This window comes from Chanos chanos, chromosome 1, assembly GCF_902362185.1.
Source record: "Chanos chanos chromosome 1, fChaCha1.1, whole genome shotgun sequence".
In the NCBI taxonomy this organism is placed as follows: Eukaryota; Metazoa; Chordata; class Actinopteri; order Gonorynchiformes; family Chanidae; genus Chanos; species Chanos chanos.
The window spans coordinates 51,079,321-51,092,736 of NC_044495.1; the positions used below are offsets into that span (position 1 = coordinate 51,079,321).

Below are 13,416 nucleotides of genomic sequence, written 5' to 3' on the forward strand. Positions count from 1 at the left end.
AAGTTGTTTCATCAGCCACAAGCTGAGGCTTGTTTTAGCATATGTCTCTCATTACATTGTTTGGGATTCCATTTCACTAACCCTTCAGAACAGCATTTCTCTATGAAAAGCCTCATTAGCAACAGTCATGACTGTTTTAAGACCAGTTAAGATTAGGTAAGATTAAGATGTCTGGATAGGTTGAAACCAAGGTGACCAACCATAGTTTGAGATCAGATAAGAACCCATTGTCTGACAGCTTGTTTTTTCTACCTTGTAGAGTTTTAGAAAGTAACAAAAAAAAAAAAAAAAAACCCATCCTAGACAATATGTCATAATGTTTGTTTGCTGGACAATGTTGTTTGCACTTGAATCTTATGTACCCTGTTCATTTTATCAATCTATATCATATCTAAAGGCTCATTGTGAAAATACTCATAAAATCTAATTGCAATGTTTATCTGCCAAACAGTTTCATTGTCTCGCTTTCAACACACAAGTGACAAAGTGACAAAAGGGTAACTTATTGACGGACTCCCATCAAAGATTAGGGTTAGTCTCACCGATCATCAACCTCCGTTAGAACACCTGGCTGACAGCCGTGTTTTCCACAAGACACATTAAACAGTAAAAGTTGACTATCACAGAAGATGAAATCTAGATTAAAATGTCCATTGGCAACAGTCTATTGGGGTTGATAATTACAAGAAGAGTAAAATATTCACACAGTAAATGTCCTAAACTATAAATCTGGTACTATTTTTGAAACCATGTGATTCAAATGGTACAGATGTTTAAAAAATTCAATGGAAAATATTCAGCACATATTTGTAAATACTTGAAAAAAACATCTTAAGTTTTGTTTTGCTCTTATGTTTTGTTGATGCCTTTAAAATGTAGGTAAATAGGAATAAATCAGGCATCACATGTATCAAAATCAACTTTCGCATAATGTTTGGAGCCTACCACTCTTGTTGGTATAATACTGTAACCCAAGCCAGTGGACATATTCTATATCATATCCTGTGGTCCTTATGTAACGCAATCTCGTTCCCCTGTACGTATGAGTCATGCATATGCGGAAATGACAATAAAAGCAGTCTAAGTCTGAGTCTAAGTCTAATGGGACATCACAATTTTCCCTTTGTAAGATCTCTTTCTTTTTAATTTGCCTGCTGTCAGGTGCAACTGTGTGCCACTCATGTAGAAGTCAACACAGCTGTTAAATGGAGCGTAAATGGATGTTTTATTGTTGTTGATATTGTTGATGATGTTGTTGTTGTTGTTGTTGTTGCTTTTCATCCATTTTATTGTCTCCATTATATCTATTTTTCCAGTCTGAAATATTTCTACTACTTAAAAGTGGGATGCTTGAAAAATAACATTGATTCTGTCCATAAACAGAGAGGAACAAAGTGGTCACATTTTAGTTGGTTTGCTTATGTTTAGCCAGGATATGCGTGTCCCAAGGAAACACAAAGTTTCTGACATGGAAAAGTACTTAATGACTTCAGTCTGGTTTCTTTTTATTGCTTAGGTTACCCTGTAACAAGAACTAGAATAAAACAGAAATGTGTTTTTGAGGATTGTGTTACATCACACACACAAAGAAGAGGACAGAGAGAAAGTAAATAAAGAACCAGAAAGACAGAGAGAGAAAGAGAAAGAAAAGAAAGAACCAGAAAGACAGAGATAGAGAGAGAGAGAGAGAGAGAGAGAGAGAGAGAGAGAGAGCACATGAGAGCGTGATAAACTGAACCAACATCTGAACACCAGCCGACATGGAAAACAGTTCTTATCTTGTATTCAGCAGTGTTCTAGTGCAACCAGAAACCTGCAAGCAAACAGTTCTCTACCATTGCAATAACTCCTATCAGGTGGATTACAGGTACAAATAACTCATCAATAAAGAGATTATATTCATTTTCTTATCTTCTTATCTTTTCTTATGTTCCTCTTAAGTCCAAATTCATTGGACGTTGATGAATTCTATTCCTAGGGTATGAATCACAGCTGTGTTTTTATATTTTGTAAGAATTCATATGCCCAAACCCAAGAAACGCCCAAGCTCAACAGTTCCGCTTTCAATATTCAATTTATACACTTTTTCACTAAATCAGTGAAAATGTCTGTCAGAGATTCACTTTTGTGGTGAAATCAGTGGGAAAAAACTGTCACAGTGCATTACTGCTATGTTGAAATGTGTGCTGACATATAGGTGATATACACTCCTACAGCGGACAGTATGGAAAGATGCAGACAAGTTACCATGCTGAATATCTCATGCAGAGCACTGAAAGCATATCCTTTTCTCGATGCTCCTTGTTCCTTTTGTATCCATTGTACATTCCTTTTGCAGGCCTTGATTGCAAGTACATCTACCAATCCTTGGCTGTACACAGCTTCAGACTGCTGGGTTGACTGTGTTTGGTGGTTCCATCATACAACGCATGCCTGCAGGTGATTTAATTAACTAAATAAATACATAAATAAAAGCACATTTTAATAGCAGTTCTGTAGCTCATAAAGCACTGCAGTAGGCACGGTACACACAGTGGTAAACATTGATGGAAGGGCATGCAATGTCCAATTGGGCAGGTCTAAAAAAGGAACACAGCAGATGCAGTGCAAAATTAGTTTACACGTATGTCTGAAAAGGCCTGCTAAATTGTTGGGTTTTTTTTTTAACTCATTATTTAACCAAATACTACTTATGTGTCATGGCTTGTTATTTTTTTGCTCTCAAGGTAATCGCAAAAAAAATAACAATGTTCAGGTACTATGCCACCACAATCGAACAAACTGTCAGTTCTAAACTTGTAAGACAACTTTCTTGCCTGGAAGGTGTTCTGAGGAGCTCCTTTAGAAATGCATGTAATTTCATTCCTCTTGAAGGATGACTTCAGAACGACAAAACTAGTTTAAATGCGAATTCCGTGGCGAGCACCCAGGAATACAGAGAGACCAAGAGATGAATATTATTTTATTACCAAATTAATTACAATAAGCAACAATTGCTTCAGGTAACCACCGCAGTAAAGACAGGAACTTTGTAGACCTTTAAGAATAATAGACATTCTAAATTAAAATCTCCCTTTGGCTCAGTTAATTAGTATTGGAACTATTATAAATTTTGTCCTTTCTTGTTGAACTAAACAGTATTTCTCATAGATAGAATTTGTACAAATGCCTCCTTATGTGTCAGCTCTGTAGTTGTAAAATGCTGCATCCTGGTGGTGGTTCATGAGAACATCAACCTGCCCTTACAGCCCCAGACATCAGACCCTCTAGACGGTTTACTGCAGGTATAGAACTTTATGGGAATTTTTTTCCCATGTCATTTTTTCATTTTCACTGTTTGCCAGAATATTCCAACTATTGGTTTTCAATTGAATGCCATTTAACTCTGCAGTTCATAATATGAATGAAATTATATCATGTTTATTGATACATTTGGTGTTATAATCATTGTTTGATTATTATTTGTCATCAAGACTTCTCTTCTTTGACACTCAAAATGTGTCAACTTATTTGCAGTTGTACATTTGTTTTGTTTCTCTTTTTTACTAAAGAATTAAAGAAGGATCTCTTACTAAGCAAAACATAATAAAAATTAAATGAATATAAAAAACTAATCAATCAGTTCGACAGTCTTTATCATCACCAAGATATCTGTTGCTCATATGCAATAACAAACTGGTAATCCAGGCAACAATTATTACTGCTTTAGCCACACACACACGCACACGCACACACGCACACGCACGCGCACCCACCCACACACACACACTCCCCTGTGCGACAGATTCACCTAGTGTCAAAATATATGCTTTACCCAGTTTGCAACCTTGACTTGCATGCTTTGAGTTATAGTAGTTTGATTTGGACCCTTAATAACCTTTAAAACATCAACTTAACCACAGCAATTACAATAGCCTGGGGGCTTGGATAAAATATTTAGGCAATGTTTAATGGAGGTGTGCTGACCCATTGCCTCTGAATAATTAGACAATCAAGTGTAGATTCTCTGAACAATAGTGAGGTGTCCACGTCATTTTAAAGCAAATATGTGGACTCTTATCTTGACGTGTAACTCTTGCATACGTCACTACGTACTACGTTGCAAGGCAATTCTCTTCCTTCATCCTGGTTGGGGATCTGTCGGAGGTGAGTGAGGCCAACATTTCATTGTTGACCATCCGCGACAAATTCAAATGTCATTAAACTAGTATTTACACGATATTAACAAGTTTCAAATCAGTTTTATCGAGTAAGTGTGGTGAATTTGAGCGCAAATGGTTTTGGTAATGCTTAATCCAGTAGCTAATCAACTGGAACGTTAGGTTTGCTAGCATGCATCGTCATTGGATTAGCTTACTAGCTACCTCTGACTTCGCCAATGTCCGGGTTGGTTTTTTAGGGACTATTTACCGTCTCATCTAGTTTGTTTGCTGATGTTTGCTGTTTTGTGCTGTGCCTTAAACGGTGATGACATCGATTTCCCAGTTGGTTAGTCCTCTTTCTGGATGATGTTCAATTACAGGTCCATTCATTCTCCTGAGACTTTTGTACTCGGCCACTGCTCACAAAGATGTGCAACGGGTACATCAGGGTGTTGGTGCAGGTGCTATGTGCCCATCTCCTTTGTGGATGGGTGCATGGCTCCGAGCTTACCTTCGAGTTACCAGACAACGCTAAACAGTGTTTCTACGAGGATATCATAATCGGCACAAAGTGTACCCTTGAGTTTCAGGTTAGCCCATATGATTCATGACACTTGTTTGAAAGAGCTTGTCATCGGTATTGTGTCAGAATAATTGCTGATCATTAACAATATGCTGTCGCCTTTTTTAAATGCTGTTTTTATCGAGTGAGCTTCCTGTTGGTATAAAATTAAAATAAATGATTGTTCGGTGTGGTAGGTAGTAACTGGGGGGCACTACGATGTTGACTGTCGCCTGGAGGATCCAGACGGGGCGGTACTCTACAAAGAAATGAAAAAGCAGTATGACAGCTTTACATTCAACGCTCCCAAAAACGGCACTTACAAGTTCTGCTTCAGCAATGAGTTCTCCACCTTTACACACAAGACGGTTTATTTTGACTTTCAAGTTGGTGATGACCCTCCTTTATTTCCCAATGAAAACAGAGTGACTGCTTTGACTCAGGTAACAAACAAACGCACAACGAAACAAACAAATGGATAATTAGTTAATATGGATCTTTTCCCAGCTCCAAAAGTAGCACTTACATATTGCTCGGTATTGACAACTCCACACAAGTAATATTGATAGGTGCTTGATGACAATATGACGCTTTGTGTTTCAATGGTCTGTATTAGTTTTTGTTAACTTAAAAGTTAATATGCTCAGGAGAGACACTGTAATCTTGCCCAAAGTTATAGAGCGCTGAGTCGAGTGTCCTTTCTTTGTTCCAGATGGAGTCTGCTTGTGTCTCCATCCACGAAGCCTTGAAGTCAGTGATTGACTATCAAACACACTTCCGCCTGCGGGAAGCACAGGGTCGCAGCCGGGCAGAGGACCTCAACACCAGAGTGGCTTTCTGGTCTATCGGAGAGGCCGTTATCTTGTTGGTGGTCAGTATTAGCCAGGTCGTGTTGCTGAGGAGCTTCTTCTCCGATAAGAAGACAACAACAACTCGCGTTGGATCGTAACATCCTGGAGAGATCATCCTATTTCATTCTGAGTCACTTGCATAAAGGACTTCACAAAGGTCCACCCCAAGAGTAGTTCATTTTCCCTTTGTTGGACTCCATTCACAGAAATTCTGTTATGTTAATACAAAAAAAAAAACACCATTACGATATGATTTTGCTTATCTTAGCCCTGTGGATAAATTTAGGTTCCATATCCAGTTAAGAGTATTTTCAGTGCTCATGTGTGAACTACTTAATTTATTATGTGGGTTTGTGATGTATTTTTACACTGTTTACCTGAATGTAAGAAAATATCGCTAGGGTTTATTGAAGGTGTAATTGCAGATGTGCTTAGGACACAAGTGCCCAGTCTTCCTCCTGGAGATCTACCCTCCTACAAAATGCTTTCTGCTGCCTGAATCCATCACACCCAATCTGGATAATCAAGTCCCTCAAGAGAATATGAATATTAGAGCCTGGTGTAGGTAAATAAGAGTGCTGTTAAATTTTGCAGGATGGTAGATCTCCAGGAGGTGGATTCGGAACTCCTGACCAAGGGACTATAGTCATTCAAGTTATGACAGAGTTTGCAGACTGTAGCTATACCTCTTCTTCACAGAGTGATCACAGAACACAAACTTGGGCTTTTTTTTTTTTTTTTCTTCTTTTAAGATTCAAATATCAAATGAACCAAAATAAACACCACTATTCATTACATATATAAGTTAACCAAGAGGGAGCATATTCCCACTGTTAGTCTTATTGAGAGCAGAGACTATTGGCAGGATCTTTGCTTCTATGTGTTATATTTTAATTTGGATTCATTATGCAAGTTCTTTTTCTTTGTACATATGACAAATTAAGCCCGTAGTATGACTTTTGCAAAGGCACTGTCTTAATGTCTTTTATACTAGAAATTGTTTTAATAGAATGAGGTTTTGGTTTATGTATCAAAATGAATTAGTTCTGCTCAGTCATTAGCTTGTTGGCACCACTAAGGAATATTTTTCCTTATTTGTGTGACTGAATAAATGCTTTGGTGAATCTTTTGGTTTTGTTACCTCTGTATGCATTAGGGTAATTGGGGGCTCTATAATAATTTGATTTGATTGAAAATTAGATCAGTGTAATTCCACGCCTTCTCCGCTAGTTTTGCTTCAGGTGGCTTAAACTTGGGTCCGATTGGCCTGCGTTGGTTGAGCTAAAATATAGTACCATCTCTTAAATACGCAATCTTTCACGAAGCCTGTACTGTATTGATAAGCTGAATTACATGGCTCTGATATTAATATACCATAATTCCTTAAACATGTATATTCTTGGAAATATCCCAATCTCCTTTGTAACTATACATGCAGAGTGTATCAGGTTTTTGATATTTAGCAAATCAGCTACTGTTACGGATTTAGATTCCTCACTTGGTGCTGACAAGCCACACAGTTTAGCCCAAGAAGGCAGCAATGTGTAAATGTTTGTTAATGAATATGTAGAGGATAGCGAGCCGACTGCTTTGAGTAATTGTATGTTTTCTGTTACAGGTGTGGCTCGTGGTTTTGTTCTGACAGTCTGTTAATACTTTTCTATTTTTGTTGATAGTACCAATGCCTTTGTTGTAGGCCTGTTCAGTATTTATCAACAGTGTAGAGGTACAGGATGGGCTATAGAAAACAGAAGACATTCTTTATTCTTCTTTATTCTTTTTTCTGTAATTTGAACAGATTTCACTGAAGGTTCTGATTGTTTACAGCACACAACTGCTATGTATGTGAGTTGGTGGTAAACAGTAACTACTAAAACATTTTCATGATGAATTATTCATGATTTGGAATGAATACACTGAATTTCGGTTATTTCGCTGAGATTAAACACAATCTACAGGTTGTCTGGCCTCAGTAATTATGTGCTGGCATGTTGTTCATTGAGTCTCTGGCACTTTAATTCTTGTTTGTGCAGAATCTTAATTGTGTTCAAAATCAAAAAAAAAAAAAAAAAAATTCATGACCAGATCTGCTAAATCCCTTCTTTTGCTTCATCTGTTTAGTTATGTACAGCAATATCCAAACATTTGCAAATCACAGGGATCCAGCATACTAAATTACAACTCCTAAGCAATGCAGGATGCATTTTATACACTGCAGATTATGATAAAGTCTGCTTTTGTTTATCAGCAAACAACGGAACTATTTAAACTTTACTGCTGCAAAAAAGGTAGAAATATATTTTAGAAAATGACTTTGCGATAATATATTAGCTATTGTAACTGGCTTTCACACTATAATTATTATGGGTTTTTTTAGTAATGCACTTTTTTGTGATTACTAGAGATAAACCAACAATACAGAAAATTTCAACTTCATGCACTCTGATAATAGGAGCCTGGTGCTGCTTTTTTCTCCCTCACCACTAAGAGGCAATCTAGCAACATCATAGTGAACATTGCTGAAATGTGCCTAATCCTTTCGCAACTGTTAAAAAATATTTTGTAAGGCTCCATTTATATTATATCAGTGTCAAAACAAAGTTGACTGACATGTGATTTGGCCATTTAAATATTCTCTTACTAAGACTATTACATTTTACTATTGCAAAATTAAAAGGAAATCAAGGTGGCCATGTAATGTGCTGGAACCCTCACTAAAGACTAATAGCATTGGGTGTGCTCACTGAAGCATTGTTGTTTATCATGTGAATGTAACTTGTGTGCTATTTGCTGGAAAAAAAAGTTGCCTCTTTCATAACCATCTCCCCAAATAACAGTTTTCTTTGTTAAAATGAAGAACATGAAAGGAGGAGTGGTTTGTGCCCATTTAGGAGACTTGCAGTTGTAATTGCTGTGTCGTGACCATCCTTGGTTCAAGTATTTACCCTCTTTGGATCTATATTCATAAACTGCGTCACAATTATATCTGATTGGACTGTGTGTATGCCAGTAAAGGGCAGTGGGTGGAACTTCAGCAGGGCTGAACACTGGGTAATGAGTTGCTAGCTCTGTCGTGAGCTACTTGGTAAATCCGCTTGGAGGTAATGTTTAGCTCATACGATGACAGCGGTACTGTGTCATAATTTAGCCCAGCGTTTCGAAAGAATATAGTTGGGAAGAGAACATGTAGGAATATTATGCGCTTGTCTCTAGCACTAAAAGGACTACGTCACAGCAGTTTTTCCGTATTACAAATAGTCTGTCACAATTTTATGTTATCAATTGACATGGCTGTTTTATAACTCGCTAGCTACTTTGGCTAGCAAAGGAATACAATACAGGAAGCAAGACAAGCGGGGGTGGGAAGTCTCAGTCGTGCCCCTTGTCCATTTATTATTTTTTTCCGTTTAGTAAACGCGGTGCTGCAGATATTGTTTTTGGACGACATTTTCACAGTACAGACGTGATTTTCAACGAATTGGAGACCACTTGTCTTGAAAATAATTTTTAGCTCACCTTGGTTGGATGTCTTCTTAAGGAAGCTGTCTGCTTGCTTGTGGAATTTCAAACGTCGTCGTGGATACAGCGACAAAGGGTAGTTATCCTAACCAACCAGGTAGCCAAATTAGCTCTAACCTTCTAGCTCTAAGACGTAACGACATATTTAGATTGCTGTTAAACTAATAGTAGCAGGATACAGTTTTCACACACGGCTGGACGACTGTATATTACGGCCAGTGACACATTTTACAATTCTATAAGCTAACATCAGCTGATTATCCAGGTTAGCCAATATAAGAGGCTAGCTAGCTCGCTTAGCTTAATTTAACGAGTTCGTAGTTTTACATCTATTGAAATTAGGTTAGCAACTTAGTGATACGAAAGCTTGTCAGAAGAGGCGTAAATGTAACTCATTATTTGGCTGTCGCAACACTAAATTACTGTGAGTTAATCTGAGTTCAGTTTAGGGACAGACGCTTCTGATTGCCTACGATACTTGAGAGATTACCCGATAAATAGCATTTAGCTTTGTTAGCCAACTGTCGCACAGCTTTTGCCAACATCTGATGGCTTTGAGCTTCACTGATCTAGCTAACCAAAGGAAATATCTCATTTAGAGCTATCTGAGGACACCAGCTGAGTAAATTAATTGTTAAGTCATATAGATGCTATTTTAGGCTATCTTTGTTGTAATAATCAGTACACAACTAGCCGACAACATCCGTTTGGTCCCACAGAAACATCGTTCTATGTCAGCCTCCGAGTCTTCCTTTACACCTGTCTTCTGAAGAAGAAGTCAGAACTTGAATAAATGCAATGGATTTAAAAACTGCTGTTTTCAATGCGGCCCGGGACGGGAAGCTTAGATTGCTTCAAAAATTATTAGAGAACAAGACTGACCATGAGGTAACGAAGCTTGTGGCCGAGAAGACTAACGGGGCTACACCGTTACTAATGGCAGCGCGATATGGGCACCTTGACTTAGTGGAGTACCTTCTGGAATGCTGCTGCGCCCCAGTTGAGATTGGAGGCTCCGTGAACTTTGACGGCGAAACTATTGAGGGGGCCCCGCCACTATGGGCTGCCTCAGCTGCCGGGCATTTGAAAGTAGTACAGTCTTTACTTGGCCACGGTGCGTCTGTAAACAATACAACTCTAACCAATTCAACACCCCTGAGAGCCGCTTGCTTTGATGGTCACCTGGAAATCGTTAAATACCTGGTGGAGCACAAGGCTGATCTCGAGGTTGCCAATAGACATGGTCACACTTGCCTCATGATTTCTTGTTATAAGGGCCACAAGGAGATCGCACAGTATCTGCTGGAGAAAGGCGCCGATGTAAATAGAAAAAGTGTCAAGGGTAAGGATTATTTATTTTATTTTTTACTTAGCAACTCCTCCTGTATACTTTGTGTTGTTAGAATAAAAATCATACTTGGATTTCAGTTTTTGCATTTCACTGTTGCCATAAGGTCGTGCAGGGAGGATCCCATTCCAATCCTTGGGAATCCTCTGCTATTGCATGTATCCATGACATAGAGATACAGATACCTCCAGTACAGATCAGCATTTAATTGAACTTTATATAGTGGTTTGCTGTAGATGAAGTAATTTGACAGCCTCTTAATGTGAATCACCTTGTCCTCCCCCTATTAATTTTTTTTTTTTTGCTCATTTCATTTCTCCACATCAGAATCCTCTATAAAACATAATGGTGAAAGATTATAGTTTTCTGTTGGTATATGATGGCTCTTTACAGATTTTTTTTGTTTAATCTTATTGAGTCCTGTCTGCTGGTATTGTATGCCAATATGCTCATGTACGATTTTACCTTCCCTTCTTGTCTGTGTGATCTACAGGTAACACAGCTTTGCATGATTGTGCAGAATCTGGCAGTTTGGAGATAATGAAAATGTTGCTGAAGTATGGCGCCACAATGGAGAAAGATGGTTATGGGATGACCCCGTTACTCTCTGCCAGTGTCACTGGACACACGAATATTGTTGATTTCCTCACGCAGCTCCACCAGACCAATAAAATGGAAAGGATTAACGCCTTAGAACTCTTGGGGGCCACTTTTGTCGACAAAAAAAGGGATCTTCTGGGGGCTTTGAAATACTGGAAACGAGCAATGGACATGAGGTATAGTGACGGCAACAACATTCTTCTGAAGGAAGAGCCAAAACAACTGATAATGGCATACGACTATGCTAGAGAGGTGAACAGCGCAGAGGAACTGGACAGCTTAATCGCTGACCCCGACGAGATGAGAATGCAGGCCCTGCTAATCAGAGAACGGATCCTTGGTCCGTCACACCCAGACACCTCCTACTACATCCGCTATCGAGGTGCTGTGTACGCGGACTCTGGGAATTTTGAGAGATGCATCAACTTGTGGAAGTACGCCCTAGACATGCAGCAGAGGAACTTAGACCCTCTTAGCCCCATGACCGCCAGCAGCCTGCTCTCCTTTGCTGAGCTGTTCTCTTTCATGCTGCAGGACCGTGCCAAGGGGCTGCTGGGAACCTCCGTCTCCTTCGATGACCTCATGGGCATCCTCAGCAAAAGCGTTCTGGAGATCGAGAGAGCCGTGAAACAACCCCAGCCCGGCCCGGACCCAGCCCAGCTCAGCAAGGTGCTCTCGATCATCCTGCACCTTATCTGCCTGCTGGAGAAAGTTCCCTGCACCGTAGAGCAGGACCACTTCAAAAAGGAGACCATCTACAAGTTCCTGAAACTCCACCCTTGCGGCAAAAATGGCTACAGCCCACTACACCTCGCCGTAGACAGGAACACCACCTGCGTGGGACGCTACCCGGTTTGTAAGTTCCCGTCTTTGCAGGTGACTTCCATCTTGTTGGAGTGTGGCGCTGACGTGAACTGCAGAGACGAAGACAACAACAGCCCACTGCATGTTGCCGCTTCCAACAACCACCCTGACATAATGAACCTGCTGATCGCCTGTGGCACACACTTCGACAGCACCAACTCCTTCAGACAGACAGCTTGCGACTTGCTGGATGAAAAGGAGATGGCCAAGAACCTCATTCAACCCATCAACCACACCACACTACAGTGTTTGGCAGCCCGGGCGATTATCAAACACAACCTCACGTACAGAGGAAACATCCCAGAAAAGTTGGAAGCTTTTGTGCTTCTACACAGATAGTGACTGTTCAGTACCCTTTCATTGGCCAGAAAGGATCTCAACTCTTAAGATTACCAATCTAAGACCTCCATCTTCCAATTTGTCTCTCCCCACAAAGCCAAGAATCACAGCTTGGAAACTGATGATGAATAGAATCTGTTACATGGGCATGCACAATATGTTGAACAGATTATTTTCCTCTCCCTTTCTGAAATTACAATTAAATCGCTATTAATTATGCCTATTTCTTGCTGTTTAACAACATATTTGACATCTTTCCATGTCCCATCTACTTTGTATCTCTACCTCTATGCAAAGATGGTGGGATAAGTCTTTGATCATGTCTCAGTTTGTTGCAGTTTATGGGTAGTATATGACTACAGTTGTAAGTTTACTGTGCTCCTAGTCAGTGATTACTCCTTCCATTGCTAGTTTTGTTGAGTGGAATTGAATGCACCCCCCCCCCCCCGACAAGCATAAAGAAGCTTTATGATGTGATTAATGTTTGCAAATACCATAAGTGCTTTACTTCTCCTATGCACAGGCTACAATATACGACTGTTCTGTGTTACTGGACTGTGCCCCTCGTTTTGTGACAGCCTTCTACTCAACGTTCATCATTTTCCACCCAGTGTTCATTCTGTTTTTATTTAAAGCTGAGAGGGCTACAGTTATGGACAACAGGAGAAGTTTTAGAGTTATTATGATGACAAATGGGCGTTGTTCTTAGCTCATCATGGTGATCTTTGAGCCTGTTTTTTTTTTTTGTTGTTGTTTTTTTAAGATGGGCGGTATAACAGGAGACAGAGGTTTGTTTATTTTTCTTATTGCACAGCATGTACTTTAGTTCAACTGTTTCATCATTAAGCTTGATCTAGTTTACCTATCTGTACTGAAATACTCAGAACGCTGAACTCAGACTGAAAGTGTTCGTGTCGTTTAGAGCTGTATGAATTTGGGAAATGGGGGAGAAGCCTTATATAGATATTAACTATGTACATTAGCCGCAGTTGTGCAATTTGAGAACAAGGGCTTTTCATATTTTTTGGAGCACGTTTCGTTAGTTAATGAAACATAACAAATGTACAGTACCGCTGAGGGACTTGCACTTTATTACAATGGGGTTTGATATTTCATATTACAACGACATGACGCTTGTTAATGTCTTCATGGCATATTTGACAATAAACCTCTGTTGCACTTGTTTTGTGA

The 13,416-nt window shown here is 39.4% G+C and overlaps 2 protein-coding genes across 3 annotated transcripts; both read left to right on the plus strand.

Annotated features, from left to right (window-relative positions):
- The first annotated feature begins 4,111 nt into the window (after nt 1-4,111).
- Nucleotides 4,112-7,516, plus strand: tmed7 (transmembrane p24 trafficking protein 7). 2 transcript variants are annotated; one of them, XM_030776077.1, is made up of 4 exons: nt 4,112-4,146; nt 4,523-4,732; nt 4,902-5,147; nt 5,417-7,516. In XM_030776077.1, exons 2-4 carry the CDS (start codon nt 4,571-4,573, stop codon nt 5,651-5,653), a joined length of 645 nt encoding a protein of 214 aa, XP_030631937.1. In that variant the 5' UTR covers nt 4,112-4,146; nt 4,523-4,570; the 3' UTR covers nt 5,654-7,516. The 2 variants fall into 2 exon arrangements, with proteins under 2 accessions (XP_030631937.1, XP_030631938.1); XM_030776078.1 differs by lacking the exon at nt 4,112-4,146 and adding an exon at nt 4,172-4,249.
- A 1,230-nt stretch (nt 7,517-8,746) lies between these two features.
- On the plus strand, nt 8,747-13,409 carry fem1c (fem-1 homolog c). Its single transcript, XM_030777049.1, has 2 exons — nt 8,747-10,416; nt 10,916-13,409. The coding sequence occupies exons 1-2, from the start codon at nt 9,873-9,875 to the stop codon at nt 12,223-12,225; spliced, it is 1,854 nt and encodes a 617-aa protein (XP_030632909.1). The 5' UTR covers nt 8,747-9,872; the 3' UTR covers nt 12,226-13,409.
- Nucleotides 13,410-13,416: the final 7 nt, after the last annotated feature.